The 26,060-nt window shown below is 48.4% G+C and overlaps 1 protein-coding gene across 4 annotated transcripts; it reads right to left on the bottom strand.

Moving 5' to 3' along the window:
• Positions 1 to 1,808: 1,808 nt before the first annotated feature.
• Positions 1,809 to 18,006, bottom strand: APTX (aprataxin). 4 transcript variants are annotated; one of them, XM_029056043.2, is made up of 9 exons: positions 17,873 to 17,981; positions 16,181 to 16,253; positions 15,332 to 15,481; positions 13,314 to 13,360; positions 7,003 to 7,344; positions 6,342 to 6,401; positions 4,221 to 4,447; positions 3,509 to 3,612; positions 1,809 to 2,053 (listed from the first exon to the last, which is right to left on the bottom strand). In XM_029056043.2, the coding sequence occupies exons 3-9, from the start codon at positions 15,459 to 15,461 to the stop codon at positions 1,899 to 1,901; spliced, it is 1,065 nt and encodes a 354-aa protein (XP_028911876.1). In that variant the 5' UTR covers positions 15,462 to 15,481; positions 16,181 to 16,253; positions 17,873 to 17,981; the 3' UTR covers positions 1,809 to 1,898. The 4 variants fall into 4 exon arrangements, with proteins under 4 accessions (XP_028911876.1, XP_028911877.1, XP_028911880.1 ...); XM_029056044.2 differs by having other exon boundaries at positions 15,332 to 15,503; positions 17,873 to 17,961; XM_029056047.2 differs by lacking the exon at positions 16,181 to 16,253 and having other exon boundaries at positions 17,873 to 18,006.
• Positions 18,007 to 26,060: the final 8,054 nt, after the last annotated feature.

Genomic DNA, 26,060 nt, shown 5'->3' with positions numbered 1-26,060 from the left:
ACTGTATCCAACCTGACTAGATGCAAGACCAGGCAACTCCATCTGAGTTTTCGGAATCCATTTCGTATGCTGTAACTTAACCTTACCCTTGCACGAGCTCCTCCTCGCCCAACTTTCCCATCCGCGAAAAGAGAGATAAGCAGGGAAAGGAAGAAACAGAGGATCATGCACTATCGACTAGGTAAGCAGAAAAAAAAAAAACACCCAGAGGGGAAAATCACCCCTTGGACTTCGTCAGAAGCAGGAAACACAAGTACCAGAACAACGTCAGAGAAGAGGACTCGCAGACCACTTGCTCTCCTGCCATTACCACCAAGTGGCGGCAAAAGACACGCCCCGCTCGCGCCAGACTACAATAGCTGTCCGCCTTTGCGACAACAACAGATTGTCTGTCCTCACCCATCCAGACTCCTATTACCTATTGCAATAATAAATCCCTTGTGCTGTGTTCCTGTGACTTGATTCTTTTTCTAGAATCTGACACTACCCCTGTGCTTAATACAGTGCCTGGCACATAATAAGCACTTAACAAATACCACAAAAACTATCCAGCAGGTCACATAAGTAACCACCGAAGCCCAAGGCAAATGTGTAATTTTTTCACTCCCTTTTGCTCTTTGGCTCTGCCCGCTCCAATGGAATAGCAGACTCGGGTTCTCACTCCTGAATTTGGAACTCCATGGCTTAGTTCACTCTTCAGGAAGGTCCTGTGGGTTAACAAGTGGAGAAGTCGACTAAGACTTAAATAAAGCAACTGAAATACTTTCCAGACCCACCGTTGCAAGGTACTTGAAAAATACCAGTCACGTCCGCTCACTTTATAGGTGGCGACGATGGCATTTGTAAAGCGCTCCCTATGTGTCGAGCATAGTTTTAGGCACCGGGGTAGATAAGAGCTAATCGGGTTAGACACAGTCCCTGTCCCGCGGTTTAAGTAGGAGGGAGAACAGGTACCTAATGCCCATTTTACAGATGACGAAACTGAGGCCCAGGGAAGCGAGGCAACTTGCCCGAGATCACCCAGCAGGCAACCGGCAGAGCCGAAATTAGAACCCAAGTCCTCTGACTCCCAGAGCCATGCTCTCTCCCCGTGCTACTCCTCAGGTGACTCTCAGTAGTAACTATCACCATCTTCCAACTGCTCCTTTTGTTACAGTCCCAATCAAGTGAGGCGACGCGCTACGAGAGAGAATCCATTTTCATATCCAAAGTGGGAACCCCAGTCCCCTGATCTACCGATTCTGATATTTTATTAATAAAGTAAACCTACTCCAACCAATGGTATTTAGTGAGCGCTCACTATGTGCAGAGCACCGAACTCAGCGGTTGGGAGAGTACAATATAACGAGTTGGTAGACACATTCCCCGTCCACAACAATCTTAAATAGTACTCATGATAATGACGGTTTTTGTTAAGCGCTTACTATGTGTCAAGCGCTGGGGGAGTTAGGAGGTAAGCAGGTTGTCCCAGGTGGGGCTCTCAGTCTTCATCCCCATTTTACAGACGAGGTAACTGAGGCATGGAGAAGTGGCTTGCCCGAGGTCACAGAGCAAACAAGTGGCAGAGCCAGGATTAGAACGCACGATTTGCTGAATCCCAGGCCCGTGCTCTATCCGCTACGCCACAGTGCTTCTCACGAGAGCCTTCCCCCTTGTAAACCAGCTTATGGACGGCCACCGTGAGATTCGTATACTGACGACTCGAACCCACGGACACTAGCTGAAGTGCCACGGGGCTCACTCTTTCAAGGTGAAAGAGCCCAAATCATTTTCTAAACGGAAGCTTAACAATGTAAGAATGAGATGGCTTCTTTTAAAACGATGCACTTTTTTTAATTCATCGGACAAATGCCTGCTCAAATACAACCACCTAGACAACTCGGACTGTTCTGTCGGGATCACTTTGCCCAGTGCTTCTTGAGATGCTCTTTTAACTCAGGAATAGTAGACTGCTGCTGTTTGCACACATGACAGCGGAGAGGCAGTTTCAGAAATTCGGATGTCCCGTCTTGCACGGTCACTTTTCCGTCACGCCTCACCATCTCTATCACATCTGTGGATAAAAGAGATCGTGGCTGGTCCGTAAGAGCAGAAGGCACAGGAGAGGGGGGAAATGGGCCTTAAAAATACAGCGCTACCTGACGTCTTCGAGCCCGCTGGTTTTCGAAAATAAGATAACGGGATCGACCCCGGGTTTAAGGCTTCGTGTTGCTTAGGGAAGATTAACTTCCAAAAGGAACTGTCAAATGAGAATCGCAGTCGAGGTTTCGTGTTCAAGTGATAACAACAGAAACTGTGGTTATCTGTTCAAGCGCTTCCTAGGGGCCAAGCACTGTGCTCGACACTGGGGTAGATGTAAGCGGTTGGGACACGGCTCCCGGTTCGACATGGTTCGACATCAAATGTCCCACATGCTAGGATCAATGAGTGAGAGAGTGCGAGAGAGAGAGAGAGAGATGACTGATGCTGCTTTTTTGAGGGGAAAAGCTTCAGAGAGGAGCTAAGACACTATGAAGATGGATTAGGACGCCTAGGCCCAGGGTGCCAACACAGCACTAGAGAACCGTTCTTGTTCTCCCCTGGGCCTTCTTCGGCTCTGACGTAAGAGGCTCTTTACTCTTGTACTCTTGTCCTTCTCAAACAGTTACAATCTGGGCTTGCTTCTTTCCCCTAGAGACTGTGACTAAGGGTCAGAGAAGAAACGGACTCGTTCTGGAACAAGGTGGGCAGAACGCTTCGAGCCGAGGCGGGGGCCAGAGCTGACGGCGGCTCACTCGGCCGGCAGAGACGGGCGAGGGGAACCTCACGAGTTCCCGCTGGACAAAAGAGCAGGAGTGGGGACCGGGGGTGGGGGGGAGGGGGCAGCTTTCCCTGTCTCTCCCCCACCGCCCAATCCCCTCACTAGGGAAGCCCCTTGGGTCCTTCCCATGCCGGTGGCTGCCTGGCACACCTGCCATTTTGGGCCCCCGCTCTGTAACCTCAGCGGGAGGCGGCACCGAATGGGAGTCAAGTCCACACCTTGACACATACAACTGTGCCAGTGAGGGGCGGCCCAGGCCCCACATTGCTGTGGAGCCCCCAATCCTGGCAGCTTGGCCTGGCACTGGGGGGTGGGGGGGGGGTGGGGGGGGGGTGACTGTGTGAAATCATCCACTTATCGCATTACCCGGGCCCCATTCCACCCCTGATGGTCAGTTCCTCGAGGACAAAGAACTACGGCTTTAACTTCTACGGCGAGGGCCCGGGCACCAAATACAGTACCCCGTAGAAGCTCAATAAATCTTGATGACGATGACGTTAAAGAAGATGACAATTGCCAAGCCAGGCCCAGGCTCCAAAGAGTCGTTTGCCCTCCTACTTGTCTCTAGACCCGGCTCCTAACCAAAGTGTTTTCCTCACACGGTCCCATTTCGGGGCCAAGCCCGTACCACGTATCTTCTCGTTTTTACTGAGGAGCTTCAAGAGGTAAGGGAAAACGCACATGAAAGTCAAAGAAAGTGACTTTTACCTTGTGATTCTAAGAAATATTTGGTATTGAAAGAGTTCCAGTGTTTTTTATTCTTCAACCAAGGAGAATCAAAATCCTGACTGATGACATGGAGATGAATGTGGCTGTTGGAGGAAAAAACATGGATATTTCAGACTTTAGGAGCTCCGTCTTCCAGTTCGAACTTTAGAAGCTAGGCTCTACCAAACTGTCGGCACTGAAGTGCACGACCTTACATTGGAATCTTATGAATACCACCGCTTTGAAACTGAACTTGCCCAAATAATCCAAGAAAATGATAACGATGCCCTAAAAAGCCACTTTTAAAATAGCACTACCAAAGCTACGATCCTTATAACTGTTTCCACTACACCGTAAGCGCGTCCTCTAGACTGTAAGCTCACTGTGGGCAGGGAACGTGTCTACCGACCCTGGGAGAGGACAGTATAACAAGTGTTTAGTACAGTGTTCTGCGCACAGTAAGCGCTCAATAAATACCACCGGCTGATATTTAAACCCAACTTTTCGGGCTGAATACCCGGCTGCTTCTAAGCTCTGAAATGAGAGGTCTGTATCGGTGTGAACAGGGGCTCAGATTCTGAAAAGAGTAAAAGACCAAAAAAAAAACAAAACCCAAAACCCCCCAAGTCAGAACCTCATTTCTTTGGCAAGACTCATCTCTTTGTGATAAAATAACTTGTAAGGTGAAAATAATTTTGCTAGGAAGTCTTACCTCATGCTGGGAATAGCATGGTAACCCATTCTGAATTGCAAACGGTCTGAGTCGATACAGTCCTGTGTCAGCTTCTTCCCTACAGCCTGCATATGCTTGAGCAGCTCAAGATGCTCTCTGGTAACAGCCCTCAAACTGGCAATGGACTCCCATGGTAAAACCAGCCAGTGGTTGCGGGCCTTGGGATATTTGTCCTTAATGACGACCACCTTCTCATCTTTGTAGACCTAAGAGAGGGAAAGGGAAAAAGGATGAAGTTTACAAAAGTCAAACAGAGTCAAGCAACACACCATGAGGACAAGAGGGAGCCTGGGAGGTGGAAGGACCTGAGTTCTAATTCCGCTCCGCTACGTCTCTTCTGGGTGACCTTGGGCAAGTCACTTCTCTTCTCTGGGCTTCAGTTTCCTCATCTGTCAAAATGGGCATTAAGGTTGTGAACCCCATGTTGGGCAGGGACTGGGTCCAACCTGATTAGCTTGTCCCTACCCCAGTGCTTAGTACAATTTTGCTTAACAGATACCATTACCAAAAAAAAAAGGGGGAGGGACGACAGCAAATGTGAAAATTGCAGGCTCAAAAATCAAGGAAGATACCAGACCCTCCTTCACCCAGCTGATGGTAAAACATATTGGAATGGAACGTGTTACCACCCCCAGGGCATCGAACAGGCTAAAAATATCCACGTTGGTTACAAAAGAGCTTTCCAGGGAGAGATTAAGGACATCATTTGGTACATTCTTTATCCTTAGGCCGTCAAGGAAGGCAATCATCACACAGTTTCGGCCAGCTTCTGGTCGCCGCTGTAGAGGACAGAATCCTGGGACTGGATGGCTCATTGGTTCCAACCCAATAATGGCATGGTTCTTATGTAAAAAGACCTTGTCTCTCACTGAATTACTTTTTACAAGTGACTGAGGAACACAGATTCAAGTCGGCCCTTTCTCCCTCCTACTCTCCATCCATGATAGGGTGGAGCCAGGGCCATTAAATCATCTCTCTTCCAGGAAGCCCTCTCGCCCCTTAAACTCCACCCTCTCACCTTATTCTCCTTCCTTTCTGGGTCACCGATGCACTCGAGTCCATACCCCCTAAGCATTTTGATACTCGCCCTTCCCCCAGAGGACTTACGTGCATAGCTGTAATTTACTTATTTGTATTGACATCTGCTTCTCCACCTAGACTGTACAAGCTCCTTGCAGGCAGGGAATGTGCCTACCAACTCTGTTATAATGAACTTTCCCAAGCGCTGAGTACAGTGTTCTGCATACATTAGGGCTCACTAAATACCTGTGATAGACCATGCAATTTACAGATAATTTTGAGGGTCCCTCCAATAAAATATTTTGTTAATGATGTGCATAGGGAGGTCTGTGAAAAAAAAAATTCAAAGGCTTAAGAACCTTACAAGTGGGTTACTCTATGCTTAGCACACAACTAACTAAACACAACCTTTAAAAGATCAAGTCTGCATTACATTCTCTAAAAGATTGTCTGGAAAATGGCTGAATTTCAGTTGTGACAGAACCATCCAACTAGAAAATAGGGCAATAAGGATGGCCTGGGTAGGAAGATTTCTCTCTGGAGGATCCTTCTCATTCTGCTCCACTTACAGTGTTCAAGTGGCCTTTGGGGAGTGGTCAGGCTCCCTAGACTGTAAATTCATCCAGGACAGGGAATGTGTCCACCGACTCTGTTGTACCGTACTAATAATGACGACGATAATAATAATAAAGATAATACTATGTTAAGCGCTTACTATGACCCAACCACTGTACTAAACGCTGGGGTAGATACAAGATATTCAAGTTAGACACAGTTCCTGTCCCGTAACGGGCTCTCAGTCTTAAGTAGGAGGGAGGAGGATTTAGTCTCCATTTTACAGATGAGGAAACTGAGGCACAGAAGTTAAATGACCTGCCCAAGGTCACACAGCAGACAAGTGGTGGTGTTGAGATTAGAACCCAGGTCCTCTCACTCCCAGGCCCGGGCTCTTTCCACTAGGCCATGCTGCTTCCTTAGTCCGGTGCTCTGCGTACAGTTAAGTACTCAGTACATTCCACTGACTGACCGATTAATAAAAAGGGGGAGAAACAGATTTCAATCCAAGTGAAATAAACTGACCTGCATTTTGGGATCCTGCATAGAAGTCTTCAAACCTTGGCTCCAATGGCCGAAAGATTCCTGAAACAAACGATTTTTTTAAAAAAGACAACCCCAGATGAATAATCCAGAGAATCTTTGATGAAAACAATCTTCTAGGCTTCCATCGTTTCACGGTAACCTATTTTGGGGGTCCTAAGAGTTCCTCATTTCTTCAAGTCCTCGCAGTTTAGCAATGTAACCACCCGCGAACTCTTACGACCGGAGAGGAGTTTGAAAAACACATCTCTGGAGAACAGATGCCCAGAGTAACCTGATAAATGAAGAGCTTTTGCTGTCCATATGAAATTTTAACCCATGGGTACACTATGCCATTTTTAGTACCCACTTCCATGTACACTCACGTAACTCCTTCAGCCTCACAACACTTATGTATATAACCATTATTTATATACACCAATGTCCGTTTCCTCCTCTAGACTGTAAGGGCGTTGCGGGCAGGGAACTGGTCTGTTATACTGTACGCTCCCAAGCACTGGTAAACGCTCAATAAACACGGTTGACTGTGGAAGGCTGAGTTTGACAATTTAGGAAAAATTATGGGGTGGAGAAAAAATAAAAAAGATACGGCACTAGTCAAGGTGACCGTCTAGCTTTCAACCACCCACATCTATAAACTCACCTGTCTGGAGGAAGAATGCCCACTTGCCAGAGTTAAGGCAGCTGAGGTACTAGTGGGACTTGGCTGATGACTCGCCCAGTCCTCCGGCAAGGCGGTCTCCTCCCTTTTCATCATTTTGGCAGCTTTGCTTTCCCCGCTGCTTTTCTCCGCGCCACTATCGCTTGGTCTTTTTGCTGTTTTCTTCTTTGGCGCTTGGTCGTCAGGGCTCCCGGTCTCGTCCCCAAACTGGACACTGTAAGGATAGAGGCCGTTCACCATGCGCAGGGTCTGTCCGGGTTTCATCTTCAGCTCTCGGTTCCTCCCGATGACTGCCGAGTCGACACTGGATGGATTGACTCCCATCTACGGAAGAAGGAAGAAGGGCAGAAGCTCCAAGGACGAGTCACGTCGCTTCTCCGCGCCTCAGTTCTCTCATCTGCAAAACGGGCATTTCGTTCTCCATCCCACTTAGACTGAGAGCAGAACAGAGGTTCAATCTCTGTTCTACCTCCTACTCGGAGCCCTACGTGGGACTCGATGAGCTTGTATCTACCCCAGTGCTTAGTACAGTGCTTGGCAACTAGGAAGCCCTTAACACATACCATGATTATTATTATTATTATTATTATTATTATTTTTCTCCAGACTGGGTAATGACGGGGAAAGTCAGATGTAGAGGGAAGAGTTGAAGACATCAGGTGGCACAACATTCGCGACTGTTTGGATGTACGTTCAGGAGAGCAAGTCAAGTAGGTGGGAAATTTCACTCCAGATGAGTGAAGGGGAGAGTAAGACCTGGGGGAAGGAATGCTCATGTTAATAATAATGGTAGGTGAAGCATTTTATGCACCAAGCACTCCACTAAGGGCTGGGATTGATGCAATCCAGTCAAATCAGACATGGTCCCTGCTCCACATGGGGTTTGCAGTCTAAGTGGATCCCCTATTTATACAGATGAGGAAGCTGAGGCACAGAGATGTGAAGTGACTCGCTCAAGGTCACGCAGGCCAATGGTGGAGCTCGGACTAGAACCCAGGTCTCCTGACTTCCAGGCCTGGGCTCTTCCCACTAGGCTGCTCAAGCTGGCATGGTCCTCCCCCGGGGGAGCCTCATAATAATAATAATAATTATGGTTTTTTTGTTAAGCACTTACTACGTGCCAAGCACTGTACTCATTAGCTTGTATCTACCCCAGCACTCAGTAAAGTGTCTGGTACATAGTAAGCACTTAAATACCATCGTGGCTCAGTGGAAAAGAGCCTGGGCTTCGGAGTCAGAGGTCATGAGTTCGACTCCCGGCTCTGCCACTTGTCAGCTGTTTGACTGTGGGCAAGTCACTTCACTTCTCTGTGCCTCAGTTACCTCATCTGTAAAATGGGGATTAACTGTGAGCCCCACGTGAGACAACCTGATTCCCCTCTGTCTACCCCAGCGCTTAGAACAGTGCTCTGCACATAGTAAGTGCTTAACAAATACCAACATTAATTAATACCATAAAAAAAATTAAAATGAACATCTGTGAAGTGTTTTGAGAGCCAAATAGGAGAGGAGCTTTTCAAGTAGGACGCCCCCGTGAAATACCATTCGACGGTTTCAGTAATTCCTTACCGTACTTCTGTTTCATGTTTAATGTGCGTGCCCAAAATATATACTTAAAGCAATATAAGGTGCAATGATTGAGTGATGCATGAGTCCTTACCTAAATGGAAGGTACCTAATGCACCTAAATCCTTCAGTATCAAAAAGTCGCACTTTTCACACTCCGGAGACCGTTCTCCCCTCCCAACCACTCACCCTGCCGAGAATCAATCCAGATTAATCTTTTCCACCCAACTCTGGACAACGAACACCCAAATTCAGCATCATTTAACCACCCGGAGTACGGAACCGGAAGGCAAAAATGACTTACTACATGCTCGCCTCTGCAAGGCGATCGGCCAGAAATGATAAATAATGGTATTTGTTAGGCACTTACTAGGTGGCAAGCAGCATACTGAGTCCTGGGGTAGATAAAAGATCTCACATCAGACACGGTCTCTGTCCAAGTGAGGGATATTTAATCCCCATTTTATAAAAGAGGATCCTGAGGCACGGGGAAGTGAAGTAACTTGCCCAAGGTCACACAGCAGACAAGTGCCAGAGCCGGGATTACAATCCAGGTCCTCTGACTCCCAGGCCTGTGTTCGTTCCACTAGGCCACACTGCTTCCCCAAACTGAACAAAATCTAAAATTAACAGGACCCTACCCTATTAGGAGTTTACCATCTATGGTTGGTACGAACGTGGAGAAAGATATGTTTTTCCGTCACAACATCTCCTTGTTTGGTTCCCTACCCCGATGCTGCAGTCTTTAGGTTCATTAACCTGGACTCAGGCAAAACTCTACGTAAATTCACAATCGTCCAAACCCAAATTATCTGTGCACTTCCCTCTCCCCAGTTTAGCACCCACCACACTGGGAAGCTGGTTTGGAGAATGTTTTCTCCTGTTCCTCACACCCACCTCTCCTTCCAAGAAATCAATGCTATTCTAAAAACTCTGGCATCTGCCATATCGCTCACAGGTCCCCACATCTTAAAGTGACTTTTTCCCTCTCAGGTTTTGATTTTTTTTTTTTATTCAAATGGTATTCGTTAAGCCCTTTACTACGTGCCAGGCACTGTGATAAACACCAAGATAGATACAAGCTAATGAGGTTGGACACAGTCCACGTCCCACATGGGGCTCACGGTCTCAATCGCCATTTTATAGATGAGGTCACTGAGGCCCAGAGAAATTCAGTAACTAGTCCAGGGTCACATAGCTGGTGAATAAATAAAAGGGGGGGATTAGTCACAACAGCCCATTCTCCAGCTGAGTTCTCCCTTCCATTAATCTGGAAAACAACATGTACTGTACATGGACGATGCCGGATTCACCGGCAGTTTGTCTTCTGGGAGACAGAGTGTGGCTCTGAGCTCTAGAGAAAAAGTGAAGGTGGACAGTGTGATTCCAGGGACCAGGTAACTGCACTTGAATCTGTGCCGTTTGGGCATTTGAGATTCGCTCCACCCTCAACCCCGCAGCACTTAGAGACATCTCTATAAATTATATATTATAAAGTATTCATTTATATTAATGTCTGTCTTGCCCCCACGCCCAGACTGTAAGCTCGTTATGGGCAGGGAATGTGTCTGCTAACTCCACTGTATCGTGCCCTCCCAAGCACTTAGTACGGTGTTCTGCACGTAGTAAGCCCTTGATGAAGACCACCGATCAACCGATTGATCACAACTTCTTGAGCGGTTTCATCAGCACACCCACCCGCTGCTAATACTTAAACGACAAGCGGGATCACGGATATCGAGGCCCTGAAACACAGTAGGCCAGTAGCAAAAATATGCTCACCGTAACCAAGCTTAGCTGGGGAGGAAAAGGGAGAATGGGTGATGGGGCGGTTGGGGTGGGGGGTGGCCAAAGGAGCATTTAAAATCTCCAGAGCACAATCTCAGGCAACGAGGCAGAGCTAGAAATGCTGGGAGATCACTGCGGCAGACAATCTAGTCTGGAATGTACGAATCGAGGACAGAGCAGCCTTCGGTGCAGAAGTTCCAGGAGGACGACAATGTCAAGGAGCAGTGTCAAAACCAAGGCCAAGTACTGTACGGCAAATACACGGCGTCTCGGCCCAGCAAAACTCGATCTTCACATGTGCCATGCACAAAGGACTATGAATCCCCATGTCGGTCTTCTCGGAGCCCATGGGTAAAAATCTAGGAAGGGAGTTTTTTTCGGAATGGGATGAAAATATACTGCTCGATGCACTTTCAAGGTCGAGGCTTCATATCATTCAGTGTATCCTACAGGGGGAATCGCTCCTTGATGAGGTGGTTCGGTGGATATTTCGGTCGTGCTGATTCAAGAGAGCCAGCTTGAAATCCAAACACAACAGGAGCGGTGCATCCCCAAAATACGAAGTCTCTACCCGCACACGTAGACTGTAAGCTCGTTGGGGGCGGGGGATTTGTCTGTTTATTGGTATACTGTACTCTCCCAAGTGCTTAGTACAGTGCTCTGCACACAGTAAGCGCTCAATTCATTCATTCAATTGTATTTATTGATTGCTTACTGTGTGCAGAGCACTGTACAAGAGCTGGGGAGAGGACAGTATGACAAGAGACAGACCCATTCCCTGCCCACAGCGAGCTTACGATTGACCGCCTTGCCACACGTATCAATGAAATAGCCTTCATATATGTATCCATGTCAGGCTTGCTTGGATAACAAGCTTGCGAAAGCTGGCCCTGGAACCCTTTTTTTTTTTAAGCCCGCTAATCTGCTGGAGAGCAAGCTGGGAAGGGGATGAAATGCATGTCAGACATCCTGCTAAATCCAGGGTGAGACTGCTATTTCCAAGAGGCACTATCTATTTCCCTAGTTGCCACTGCTCTGCCTTCCTCTTGACACCTGCTCTGGGAAGGACACAAAGAGCAGGCGGCGGGGAAACGGAGGTCAGATGGGGAAACGTAAAAGGGAGCCCTGGCCCATCTCTTTCAGGTACAGGTGGACCCAAGGAATAATAATAATGATTATGGCACGTTAAGCACTTACTACGTGCCGAGCACTGTTCTAAGCACTGGGGTAGATAGAAGGGTATCCGGTCGGACACCGTCCCTGTCCCACGTGGGACTCACAGTCTCAATCCCCATTTTCCAGATGAGGTAACTGAGGGACAGAGAAGTGGAATGCCTTGCTCAAGGTCACACAGCAGACAAGTGGCGGAGCCAGGATTAGAACTCACATCCTCTGACTCCCAAGCCCGTGCTCTTCTCATCAGGCCACGGTGCTTCAGTAGCTTCTATTGTTAGAAGATGGGCCGAGGCGGGGAAGGAAAAGCGCCTGCTTACCCCGAGAGTTGGTGGGGAAGGAAATTGAGGACACTGGCTAAAATTCAATTTGGGAATTATCTGTGGATCTTAATTTTTTTCCACGCTATTCGTAGCTCATCCCTCTGGATAATCACGTTGATTATGCTCCCGAATAACCCTGAGCAGTCATTTGATCTTTTCAGGCTTTAGTTTCTCCCTCTGGAAGAGGGTACCTCGTTTTATGCGTCTTTGTCCTGTTAAGCGCTCACGGTGTGTCGAGCACCGTTCTAAGCGCTGGGGTAGGTACGAGTTCATCAGGCCAGATCCAGTCCCTTTCCTACATGAGGCTCACAGGCTAAGCAGGGGAGAGGATAGGGATTGACTTTCCATTTTGCAGTTGAGGAAAATGAGGCAGAGAGAAGTTAAGGGACTCGGCTAAGGTCACACGGCAGGCAACTGATGGAGTTGGGATTAGAACGCAGGCCTGTGCTTTATCCAGTAGGTCATGCTGCTTCCCTACATAAACTCTATAGCTAAACTATGGACAAAGCTGAACATTCACCAGGTACGTGAACTGAGTACTAACTGAGCACTAAAGGGCAGGGCTACATGTCCTCGGTGGGCTTACAATCTAACAGTCAAAAGACAAACAAATAGCTAAAATTAATACCAGACTGTGATCTAGAATGACTAGTATGTAAATAAAAAAGTCCAGGTGGGAAAAGTCCTCACCCCTCTTATCTAATCCCAACAGGAAGTCCAAAAAGGAGTCTCAGGTGGGTCAGGAATTGCTTTGGAATAAAAGGCTGTGAAGCAACGTGGCCCAGTGGAAAGACCATGGGCCTGGGGGTCAGAAGGACCTGGGTCCTAACCCCGGCTCCGCCAACTGCTTGCTGTGTGACCTTGGACAGGGACTGTGTCAAACCTAATTAGCTTTTACTTACCCCAGGGCTTAGAACAGTGTTCAATATATAGTAGGCGCTTAAATACTATTTTTTTTTTTTAAAAAAAAAAGAGGAAGGCTGTTCCAGGTCAAGAGGTAAACTGTATCCCTGCCCCCCCCAAGACTGTAAGCTCCTTGAGGGCTGGGAAGATGTCTACCAGCTGCTATATTGCACTCTCCCAAGCACATAGTACAGTGCTCTGCACACAGTAAATGATAAATACCACTGATTGATCCAACGTTGTGATGCAGTGCAGGGCAATAATGAAAGATGAGAAAGATTAGTGTGGGGTGCGTTGATGGGGGGATGCTGGGGTACTCAAGGTGAGTGGTAGTGGAGTCGGACAGCAAGGGACAGATTGGGTGAAAAGTTATCTTTTTCTCTTATGGAGAGCTGGGAAAACCGTTGTGATAACTTATATGAAGTACCCGAGTTTCTGGAAAATTCCACCACCACCAACGCAGAGTTCCCACACAAAGTTCAGGACTGTCGAGAACCATATAAAACGATGAACAATAAATCCGAGAAACGAGCCACGTACCTGCTTTACTTTAACATACCCCTTCTCGCATTCTGCTTTCAGATATACTGGAAGAGAGAAGGGGAGGGGTGAGGAAAACACCAAAAACTCTCAAGAACACAGCAGTTACCCATCTCATCTAAGAGTAATAGCACCTATTTCACTGGGTGCTGTACACTGTACTAAGCACTTGATTCTATTGTGATTATGTTGTCTAGTTTTTGTCCATTTGTCTCTCCCGATAAGACTGTGAGCCCGTCATTGGGCAGGGATCGTCTCTTTCTGTTGCCGAACTGTACATTCCAAGCGCTTAGTACAGTGCTCTGCACGTAGTATGCGCTCAATAAATACTATTGAATGAAGTACAAAACCGAGAAGTGTCGGCTCGACTCCGCCCGCTCTTTTAACCTCCGTTTTGGGTCTGTTACCGAATCCTGTAGACTCTTTCAAGGACCCACCCCTTCCTCTCCATCCAGATGGCTACCCCCCAGGTCCAAGCATCTGGAAAACTACCTCGGCCTCCCCACCCAACCCCCCTCCTCCAGTCCATACTTTGCTCTGCTGAATGGCTCATTTTTCTAAAATGTCATTCTGCACACATTTCCCCAGTCCTCAAAAACTTCCAACGGTTGGCCCGGTCTTCTCTGTATCGAGCAGAATCCGCTGACCATTGGCTCCGAGTCATTTGGCTCTCTCACACCCACTTATCCGCTCTCTTCTCCCCCCTATACCCCAGCTCACACATTTTGTACCTTTCAAGATAAGCTATTCACTGTGCCTCGTTCTCATCTGTCTCCCCACCGGTCCTCTTGCTTGTGCCCCCTCTCTCTCCGTGCCTGGAAGCCCCTCTCCCCATCTTCAAAGCCTTTCGGACACCTTCCCTTAATCGCCCCAGTTTTTATCCCCAGCTGCTCCTGCAGCCCTTAAGTATTCAAAACCCAGCAAAACACCTCTAAGTGACTACCTTATGTATTCTATTAGAGCCTCCTACCTGCAATTGACTATTGACTAAAAGGTGGGGGGGAGATCTGTGGCCTACATACCCATGCTATAGCCCTAAAATCCCATATCTGTTATTTATTTACTCATGCTGATGCCTGTCTCCCCCATCTAGACTAAGTTCGTTGTGGGCAAGGAACGTGCCTGCTCTACTGTTGTACAGTACTCCCCAAAAGCGCTTAGTACAGTGCTCTGCACGTGAGGAGTGCTCAATAAATACGACTGGCTGAATCCAAGAGCCAAATCTCGGGGATCAAGGATCGACTGGTCACCAGGCTTGCCAACACCTAATTAGTAAGCCTTTGTGCCAGACGTGTAAAGCCCCTGTGTAGTTTTGATTATTTGTAGGCTGTAACTGAACCTAGCATCCTGTCCAGGCTCTAATCCTCGGAATGGAACTTTCAGGCACTCGCAGAGATACCGCTCACATTCCTGTCACCTATATTTATCCCTTCGATGCCAGTATTTCACCTTAGCTCACCCTAGCGGGATGGCTGTTGGACTTGCACCCTGAAGCGCGGGCTCATCTCGATCTTTACTATCATCGACAGCATCGATCGAGCGCTTACTGCGTGCGGAGCACTGTACTAAGCGCTTGGGAGAGTACGATATAACAGAGTCGCTAGTCCCGTTCCATGCCCACGGAGGAAGAGAGTGCTCCAGCACAGATATTACCAATATTATCAGGGGGTTATATTTTCAGGGGAAAGACAGGCGCCAATAAAGAAGCCAGTCATCTTGAACTGCCCCACCCTGACAAAGGGATGGTTGTATGCCACGGGCACTGCTTTGCCCATCTCCACCCGCCCCCACACCCGCTTCCGATCCAGTCGTCCTGGGCCTGCTACCTGCTGCCAACTCAAGAGTCCGGCAACCTCATCAGAGATGAGCGAAACTCAGAGAGCGGAAGGAAACTCAAGGTGTGAGCAGAGACCGGCCGGTCAACGTTACTACTTTTCTTAAATGAATCCTGTACGGTTCGGGTCCCTTGGACAGAGGAATCTTTTGAAAAACACTCATCAACTGCAGCCATAGTTTACCTTGTTGCCGAGAACACTTCTTGTCAGTAATCTGGGTCTCCGGGCTTCGTCCCAACACCACCGTTTCTAAGTGTGGAAGCCTGATTCGTTGGTTCGGGTCATCCTGCCTCACTAACCAGCACTCCCGCATTATCACCCTAAGGCAGAAAACTGGAAAAGCGCGGGGCGCCGTCTAAAGAAACAATCACATTTCAATGACACTCCCAAGAGAACACTTCTATTTCGACCCTAATCTGTTACCCCGTGTGAGGCTGCACCTTATATTTGGCAGCTAAAGAACAGAGAAGACTCCGTGTCCACATCACCACCCCCTTATGCCTTTTTCCACGCATCCATTCAGAAAAATGACTTTTCTCTAAATGCTGAGAGCTTTAACTCCTGCCAATTTGCAGGACAGATGCTTCTCAGCATGCTAATAAAATGGGTGGAATAAATAAGTCATTAAAGAAGGCTAAAGGGAAGTTCCGCTTTAAAGTATCCGTTATACCCTCCCCCAATTTCATGCTGTATCAACTGAGACCTTGATAGATTGAGGTTTCACAAAAATTACAATAGAGGAAAACCACATTTGTTTGCTTTTACTTAAAGTTCTTTTCCCCACGTTTTGCATTCCCCATCTCCGGCAGGAGAAGGGAATACAATAATCCATAACGCTTCAGTGGAGCCAGACCTGATCCTGACCAGAATCCCACTTTTCGATACCAGACACTAGGGAGGCATTTACTGCGATGCTCTCGTTGCCACAATTCTGATCGGAGAGGTCGGGTGAATGGAGGGGGGAGGAAGGAGGCTTATGAACACCCTCCCCTCCCACAGATCTCGGATGGCCAAGAATTTGCCCTTTCAAACCTTCAGTGGATCAGAAATGCTGCACTTTGGCCCCGCTGGGGCTCACGCCCTTTGACCACTGTCCTGGCACAGCCTGTCAAATACAATAATGATAATGATAATCCTGGTATTTAAGCGCTCACCGCGTGCCAGGCGCTGTACTAGGCACTGGGGTGGATACGTGCATATCGTGTTGGACCGCAGTCCCCGTCCCAGGTGGGGTTCGCAGTCTCAATCCCCATTTTACAGATGAGGAAACTGAGGCTGAGAGAAGCGAAGCCACTTGCCCAAGGTCGCACCGCAGACAAGTGGCAGAGCTGGGACTAGAACCCACAACCTTCTGACTCCCAGGCCCATACTCTATCCACTACGCCATGCCGCTTCCCGTTAAACACACACATTGTTCTGTCTTGTAGAGCGCATTGTAAAAAAATGCTCAACTGATTTTACATTGAGAGCTTGATTGGCGAAATCTTATTATTTTTTTTTACAGTCAACACAAGCCACCTATATCAAGAATTCCCTGCGGCCAGAATGCCTCTCTGCTAAAAACCTAATGCTTCCACGGAGCAAATATTTCGAGTATCTGTGTGCCAGCTGTAAGTACACTTGAAGTGAAAGAGAAATGCATTAGAAAGCATTAGCCTACCATTATGCATCCTCATCAAGGGAGAACATTTTTACTCTCACCTTAACAGGGAAGCAACAAGGCCTAGTGGTAAGAACATGGGCCTGGGCGTCGGAGGACCTGGGTTCTAACCCCAGCTCTGCCACCTGTCTGCTGTGTGACCCTGGGCGAGTCGCTTCACTTCTCTGGGCCTCAGTTACCTCATCTGGAAAATGGGGATTAAGACTACAATCTATTTCGAGCCTATAGAAATCCCCAAGGGCGGTGTCCAACCCAATCACCTTCCGTGTCCTCCGGCGCTTAGTACAGTACCTGGCACACAGTAAGCGCTTAACAAATACCACTTCAATATTAGCAGCCCTGCCCCTTGTCTGCTGTGTGACCTGAGGCAAGTCACTTCACTTCTCTGTGCCTCAGTTTCCTCATCCGCATAATGGGGAATCGAGACAATCTCCCTTCTACTTGAACTGGGAGCCCCAAGTGGGACCTCCTCCAAGAGGCCTTCCCAGACTGTGTGCTTCCTCTCAGCACTGGGCTCATTTGTATATATTATTACCCTATTTCTTTTATTAATGGGGTGTACCTCCCCTTGATTCTATTTATTTTGACGATGTCTTGTTTTTGTTTTGCTCTGCTGTCTCCCCCGTTTAGACCGTGACCGTTGGGCAGGGATGGTCTCTATCTGTGGCCGAATTGTCCGTTCCAAGCGCTCAGTAATAATAATAATAATAATGTTGGTATTTGTTAAGCGCTTACTATGTGCAGAGCACTGTTCTAAGTATAGGGTAATCAGGTTGTCCCACGTGACTGTCTGAATCCCCATTTTCCAGATGAGGGAGCTGAGCCACAGAGAAGTGAAGTGACTTGCCCACAGTCACACAGCTGACAGCATTAACTAACTACTGAATGAATCTTGCAGCTATCCCAGCGCTCGGTACAGTGCTTGGCACACAGTAGGTGCTTAGTCTAGTGTTTGGCACACCGTTAGCACTCAATAAGCCCGACGGAATGAACAAATGTTATTCTAGAGCCATTTCCATCCCAAGGGCTTTCGTTTTCAATCTGGTGCCTCGAAGAATAAATACCGTGTTGGGGGAGGTCCCTCAGGCTTCCCGGGAAGGTTTTCCTCACGCCTTTTGGGGAGGCTCCGACCTTAACCGCTTCGCTCCGCTGGAGCCCCGCGAGCCTTGGCCGACGGCGCCCGACTGCGCAAACTCGGCTCGGTGGCCGGCACGCGCCAGCGCCCGCCGATGACGTCACAGAGCTCGGCAGGCTAGCAACCCTCCCCGGCAACGGATTGCGTCACCACGCTGCCTGCTACTGTTGGCTGTCGCTCAGGCGGCCGCTCAGTCAGTCAATCAACCGGTCGGTCGTGTTGACCGAGCGCGTAGTGCGTGCGCAGCGCTGTACTGTCCGCTTGGGAGAGTCCAATATAGCAGTATAGCTCCTGCCCCCAAATAATAATAATACTGGAATTTGTTAAGCGCTGACTCTCTTCCCCTCTTCAAAGCCCTACTGAGAGCTCACCTCCTCCAGGAGGCCTTCCCAGACTGAGCCCCCCAGTTCCCTCTGCTCCCTCTCCCCTTCTTCCCCCTTCCCCTCCCCTCACCACTGTGCTCACTCGTATATAATGTTGGTATTTGTTAAGCGCTTACTATGTGCAGAGCGCTGTTCTAAGCGCTGGGGTAATCAGATTGTCCCACGTGAGGCTCACTGTCTTCATCCCCATTTTCCAGAGGAAGTCACTGAGGCACAGAGAAGTTAAGGGACTTGCTCACAGTCACAAAGCTGACAAGTGGCAGAGCCGGGATTCGAACCCATGCTCTCTGACTCCGCAGCCCTTGCTCTTTCCACTGAGCCACGCTGTATATATTATTTATTACCCTGTTTATTTTGTTAATGAGGTGCATATCTCCTTGATTCCATTTATCTTGATGATGTTGTCTTGTTTTGTTCCGTTTTGCTTTGCTGTCTGTCCCCCATTTAGACTGTGAGCCCGTCACTGGGCAGGGATTGTCTCTATCTGTTGCCAAACTGTACATTCCAAGTGCTTAGTACAGTGCTCTGCACATAGTAAGCGCTCGATAAATACTATTGAATGAATTAATCTGTGCCAGGCACCGTACTAAGCGCTGAGCTTACAGTCTAGAGGGGGAGACCGTATGTATAGGAGGATAATGAATTGATTATAAATAAATGTTCATGCTTAATGTAATTAGCAACATTAACATAAATCAATCGTATAAATGAATTAGTATAAATGGATGAAAGCTAGACATAAGTTCCGTGGGGCTGGGAGGGGGGTTGAACAAAGGGAACAGGTGAGGGCGATGCGGAAGGGAGGAGGGGGCTTCGTCAGGGAAGGCCTCTTGCAGGAGATGTGTCCGGAATAAGGCTTTGAATGGAGGGTGGGGAGAGTCACTGTCTGCTGGATATGAAGAGGGAGGGTGTTCCAGTCCAGAGGTAGGATGTGGGCAAGGGGTTGGCGGCGAGATAGATGAGATTCATTCATTCAATCGTATTTATTGAGCGCTCACTAGGTGCAGAGCACTGTACTAAGCGCTTGGAATGTACAATTCGGCAACAGATGGAGGTGCAGTGAGAAACTTAGCATTAGAGGAGTGAAGTGCGCAGGCCGGGTTGGAGTAGGAGAGCAGAGGGGGCAAGGGGATGGAGGACTTTAAAGCCGATGGTGAGGAGTCTCGGTTTGATGCGGAGGTGGATGGGCAACACTGGTGGGCCTTGAGGAGTGGGAAAACGTGGCCTGAACGTTTCCACAGAAAAATGACCTGGGCAGCAGAGTGAAGTATGGAGAAGGGAGAGACGGGAGGCTGATACAGTAATCAAGGCGGGATAGGAGATAGGATAAGCGATTGGAAAACTGTGGCAGCAGTTTGGATGGAGAGGAAAGGATGGATTTTAACGATGTTGTGAAGGTCGAGGGGAAGCCTAATGAGTCGGGGAAAGGGGTCACGTGGATATGAGGTGGCCAGATTCGGGGGGCTCAAAATTGATCGGGGAGGGAGCCGGGGGTGGGACCTCCATGGGCCAAAGCCAAAAAGACAGGAAAGGGAGAGAGATAGCCAGGAGAAAAAAGGAAGGGGAAAAGAGAGAAAAAGGACAGGGAAAGAGGGGACAGAGAAAGGAAGGAAAAAAAAATAGGGGATGTGGAGACCACGAGAGCTGGGGAACACAAGGGTCAAGGACAACCCAAATATTCAGATAGAGATATCTTACCAGCGGATCTCTTTGCAACACCCCAGGCTCATTGCTGGGGCCCCCAAACGGGGTATCTGGCTGATGCCCTGGGCTTGAATCCCCACTATCACCCTCCAGGACCAGCTAACATGGTTCTCCAAGCCATGGTTCGGTGGGGGAAGAGGGCGGTGAGCTCCACTGGAAGGGCCCGGACGGTGATGGTAGCTGGAAGCAGGCGGCAATCACCACCAGTGGCTCTTCCAGGTTGCTGGTCTGCAGGTATGAAGAGGCCTGGCGATGAACCGCCACCACCTCTGCTCTCCCCGCTCCAGCCCGGTTCCATCCTAGCGACTTTGGTGACCCCAGAAACCAAGTGGCAGAATAGGCTCAGGGACAGTCCCGGCAGAACAAGGTGACGGTCAGCTCATCGTGGGCAGGAACCGTGTCCGCAAACTCTGTTGTACTGTACCCCCCGTGCACTCAGTACACAGTACACTGAGTACTCAGTACTCTGCTCACGATAAGTGCTCAGAGAATGCCACTGATTGATTGATTGACAGGCTTTGGGAGTCAGAAGGACCCGGGTTCTAATTCTGACATCACCACTTATCTGCTGGGTGACCTGGGGCAAGTCGCTTCACTTCTCTGGGCCTCAGTTACTTCACCTGCAAAATAGGGATTAAGACTGTGAGCCCTGTGTAGAAGATGGGCTGTGCCCAACCTGATTAGCTGGTATCAGTACAGAGCCTGGCACTTAGTAAGCCCTTAGCAAATTCCATTGAAAAAAGAAAAAAAAAAATGCGCCTACCTCTCCTGGTTGGCTGGCGGTATAAGAAGTCAGAATTTTGTGTGCCTATTTTGGAGACTTCAATGCCCACCTCCTGCGACGCCACTACCGAAATTCAAATCTCATTTTGAATGCTTGCTTTCTGAGCCTGACTCGACAAGGACAATAAATAAGAGCATCACACCTTGTCGCTTCGACATCGGCCAATTTAGGCAGAGAGCAGCATGTTCAGGGACCTGGTTCTTACACTGGGATGGTGATAATACAGAAGGTTGTGACGGAAAATAGGCTGTAAGTCATTTTGAGAAAACTAGGAGAACCTGAGATTTTCAAAATGAGACAGGCTGCCAAAGATGACCTCCTCTACTTCCAAGATTTGGGTGTAGAGCTTTAAAAAGCACCTTGTCTGAGGGGAAACGGTTGAATAAGTTGAAAAGGGTATAATAATAGAGAAATGTCACCGCCCGTGAAAATTAGAGCTAGTGTTTCACAATTCCACTTTCCGCCACCAATTATTTTCCCCTCACATTTGCCGTTTTCTGCCCAAAATTGTTTCCGCTAAAGAGAGTGAAAAGTTTTATCACAGGAAACAATGAATGAATGAATCGATGGTATTTATCGAACGCTCACTGCACGCGGAGCGCTGTACTAAGAGGTTAGGAGAGTACAGTACAACAGAGTCGGCAGGCACGTTCACGGCCCACGAGGAGCTTACAGTCTAGAGGGGGAGAACTCCAAATGCATATGGTGCTCTTTTAGGACTACGACCAGACAATACTAGCTTGGTCTTTACAACTTAGGGTGCAGGAGAGCACCCCAGCTTTTCCGTTTGCCTGCTGTGAGACCTTGGGCAAGTCACTTAACTTCTCTCTGCTTCAGTTACTTCATCTGTAAAATGCAGAGTCAATATTTGCTCTCCCTCCTACTTAGACTGTAAGCCCTGTGGGGGAGAGGAAACTGTGTCCGGCCTGATTACCTTGTATCATCCCCAGCTCTCAGAACAGCGGTTGAGACACAGTAAGCACTTAACAGATGTCTGCTGTGTGACCCTGGGCTAGTCGCTTGACTTCTCTGTGCCTCAGTTACCTCATCTACTCCTATCGGGCCAGGAAAATATCTACCAACTCTGTTCTATTGTACTCTCCCAAGTGCTTAGTCCAGTGCTCTGCACACGGTAAATGCTCAAGAAACATGATTAGATTGATTTATAATAACTACCATTAAAAGAGTAATCCGAAATGTCATCGAGCTAAATGTCAAACTCCTCACAGCTGCTAGCCAGTAATAAAATTAATTAGTTTGCTCCAGCGGCAGAATAATTGTTTAATGGTCTAGGGACAGAGCAGGTGCACACGGCCCAAGCCCTAAAGCTGACAACCTGGTTAGGCTCACAGCTGGGCCCACCAGCTTTCTCGTGGCGTAGGTAGCTCATCCCCTATCCCCGGGGGCAAGAGGACTCCCAGATCTCAGCCAAAGGTCTCCCCACCCCAGGGACCCAGAGCCACGGTGATAGATGGGCCGGGGGGTGGCGGCCTGTCCTCCTTCGACCCTGGGGAGAGTGGGCTCGGAGCGGGAACGGTAGCTCCCAGAATTATTTTGGGTGACGCTGAAGTGGTTCTTGGGGAACTTGAAAAGCAGTGTGGCCCAGCGGATCGAGCCCAGGCCCGGTAGTCGGAAGGACCCGGGTTCTGATCCCAGCTCCGCCGCTCCTCTTCTGCGTGACCTTGGGCAAGTCACTTTGCTTATGATTCAAATCATAAACCCCCACCCAACCCCCCTAAAGGAGTAGCTTCATTTTGTTTTCAGCTCCTCCTTTTAGAAGACCTAGAGAACAAAGCGAAGATGTGTTGTGAACTCGATTGCCTTGGCAACCAAGAGGCAATCAAGCAGGTCTACGGCTGAAAAGGTTCGGAGAGAAGGGGGCAAATGTAGGAAGGAAAATTGTCTATTGCAATTCATTCTACTCCTTAGCTGATCTTTGTTCTTCCCACTGTTTGTAAATATTCTGCATGCCTATTTTCCCTATTAAATTGCAAGCTCCTTGTGGGCAGAGAACATGTCTTTTACTTCTTCATAGTTTTCTAAGTGGTTGTAATCAGTAACTGCTCAATAAATACATTACTGCTACTAAATCTCTGTTGGCTGTAAAAACCGAGGAGTATCTATGCGAGGGGTCGTAAGTTAACGTGGCTATGTTGGCCTTCTCTGGCTTTAGTGTGTTTAACGCAGTATCGCATTCCTATCTACGTCTGCTTGGAAGAGCGTTTATAATCGCTCCTTAATTTCTGATTGCTTTAGTGCACTTCAGGGCTATGACGAATTTTCGGACAAATACTGTCATAATATTGGCCTGAATATAAGGTTGGGAGAACAGATAGATCTATTAATCAATCGAGCATACTTATTGAGCACTTACTATGTGCAGGGCACTGTACTAAGCACTTGGCAGAGTACGGTACAACAGGGTTGGTAGACACGCTCCCTGCTCACGTGAACTTACGGTTTGGAGGGGGAGAGGGGCATTGAAATAAATGAATTCCGGATATGTACTTAAGTGCTGTGGGGTTGAGGGAGCGGTGAATAAAGGGAGCAAATCCAACTGCAAAGGCAACTCAAAGGGAGTGGGAGAAGAGGAAATGAGGGTTTAGTCAGAGAAGGCCTCTCAGAGGAGATGTGCCTTCAATAAGGTTCTGAAGGTGGGGAGAATGATGGTCTGTTGGATATGAAGAGGGAGGGCGTTCCAGGCCAGAGGCAGGACGTGGGCGAGAGGTGAGTGGCGAGATAGACGTTATCGAGGAACGGTGAGTCGGTTGGGGTTTGGGGAGTGAAGCGTGCAGCTGGACTGTAGGAGGAGAGCAGCGAGTCCGGGGCGGGGGGCGGGGGGGGCCGGTGCGTAACTAGACCCACGGGAAGCCTGCATCCAGCACCTGGATTCAGGTGGAAGTCCTGTAAGACTCCAGAATTGTCCTCTGTTCACCTGGGTGGCGGGGAGCCTTCTGAACCGGCTACAGTTCAAGCTACTCTGTTCCTCCCGAGGGGGCAGGGGAGTCTATCGGGGAGTGAGCAGGTCACTCACTCACAAGTTGGGCTGTCAGCTTCTCCAACCTTCTGAACAGCCGCACCATGCTTCGAGGGGCGGGGCAGACTGGCTCCTAATTCCTGTGGGTAGAGCGGTGTGTGGGTGGGGTGGGGGGGTTTATTGGGAAATCTAGAGTTGGCATCCTTGCCTCTTGCCTCCAGGGAGGATTCCATCAAACTCCTTAAGAGATGGACATTTCATAACCTTGACCAGTAAACCCATTCCGGTGCTTAAAGAAAGACTCAAATGAAAGTCCTAGAGGCCTCAGGGCAGCAGAACCCTAAGTAGAAAGACTCAAATGAAAGTCCTTGAGGCCTCAGGGCAGCGGAACCCTAAGTCTGCTCTCTCCCGGCTTCTCCGGGTACATGCTCTCCCCAGTTTTCTGCACCCCTCCTCCCCAAATACCACTAGGGCTATTGAGAACGGTTGTTACGCTGGGAGAACGGTTGGGAGTCGGATGTCATGGGTTCGAATCCCAGCTCCGCCACTTGTCAGCTGTGTGACTGTGGGCAAGTCACTTAACTTCTCCGTGCCTCAGTTACCTCAACTGTAAAATGGGGATTAAGACTGTGAGCCTCAGGTGGGACAACCTGATTACCCTGTATCTCCCCCAGCGCTTAGAACAGTGCTCTGCATATAGTAAGCGCTTAACAAATACCAACATTATTATTATTATTATTGTTATGGCAGAAGTAAGAGCAGGGGGAAGGGGGTGCCCTAGGATCATCTGGGATTGGGAAGCAATCGATCTTATTTAGTGAGTGCTTACTATGGGCAGAGCACTGTACTAACTGCTGGGAAAGTGCAATAGCACAATGCGCTACAGTCTAGAGGGGAAGATAGACATTAATATAAATAAATAAATTACGGAGATGTGCGAAAGGGCTGTGGGGCTGAGGGGCGAATAAAGGGAGCAAATCCAAGTGTAAGGGTGACGCAGAAGGGAGCGGGAGAAGGCTTGGAACAGCTGCCCCTTCTAGCCAATTGTTAAAAGGAAACCTGACTGACAGGAAATTGTTTCTTAATCCAATCTAAATCACTCCTACTCTAGTACTCTTGTTCTATTTCAGTGGAGAGGTGGAGAGAAATCACTTAGTTACGAATCTCATTTTGCCTCTTCCATAGCAGGGCCGAAAGAGACTTCGAGGTCCAGAAGGGTGGGATGGGTCAGTCCAGACCTAGAAAACAGTTGAATGAAAAGGTTAGCATCAAATATGAAATTTACCCAACCCATTCACGTAAGTGTTCGATCTGGTAAAGGAGAAAATTAATTTTCAAAATTAATTCTGAACCCCGATTCACTTTGTTCCCCCATCCTCTAGACTGTAAACTCCTTTTGTGTCGTACTCTCCCAAACGCTTAGTACAGTGATCTGCACACGGTAAGTGCTCAAAAAATACCATCGATTAATCGACTGGAACTCTCCCTCTTCCCTCAAATTTGCCAGACTACAGCTCCGCCTATCTTTAAAGCTCCCCTCAAATTTCACCTCAACCGGAAAGCCGTCCCTGATTAATTCATAACCTCCTAATCACAGCAACCCGAAATCCACCCTTAGCACCTGTGTACTTTATTCCTGTCCTCGGAACTCATCTACATATGCATATTTTTAATTACATATCTATCTGTTCGCATCCTAATGTGTCGGTAACGCATCCTACTTTATACTCCAGCTTCCACCAGCTCTCACCGTCTGGAAAATAATGATGATGTCATCTTCCCCATTAAATAGGGAAAGGAACAAGAGTACTGTCATACTCTCCCAAGTGCTTAGCGCGGCGCCTACTAATAATAATAATAATGTTGGTATTTGTTAAGCGCTTACTATGTGCAGAGCACTGTTCTAAGCGCTGGGGTAAACACAGGGGAATCAGGTTGTCCCACGTGGGGCTCACAGTCTTAATCCCCATTTTACAGATGAGGGAACTGAGGCACAGAGAAGTTAAGTGACTTGCCCAGAGTCACACAGCTGACAAGTGGCAGAGCTGGGATTTGAACTCATGAGCCCTGACTCCAAAGCCCGTGCTCTTTCCACTGCGCCACGCTGCTCCTCTAATAACTATGGTATTTGTTAAGTGCTTACGGTGTGCCAGGCGCTGTACTGAACGCTGGGGTGGAAGCAAGCAAATGGGGTTGGACACAGTCTCTGTCCTGCATAGGGCTCACAGTCTTCACCCCCATTTCACAGATGAGGTAACTGAGGCCCAGA

This window comes from Ornithorhynchus anatinus, chromosome X5 (assembly GCF_004115215.2).
Source record: "Ornithorhynchus anatinus isolate Pmale09 chromosome X5, mOrnAna1.pri.v4, whole genome shotgun sequence".
Classification (NCBI taxonomy): domain Eukaryota; kingdom Metazoa; phylum Chordata; class Mammalia; order Monotremata; family Ornithorhynchidae; genus Ornithorhynchus; species Ornithorhynchus anatinus.
This window is presented reverse-complemented; position numbering and strand designations above follow the sequence as displayed.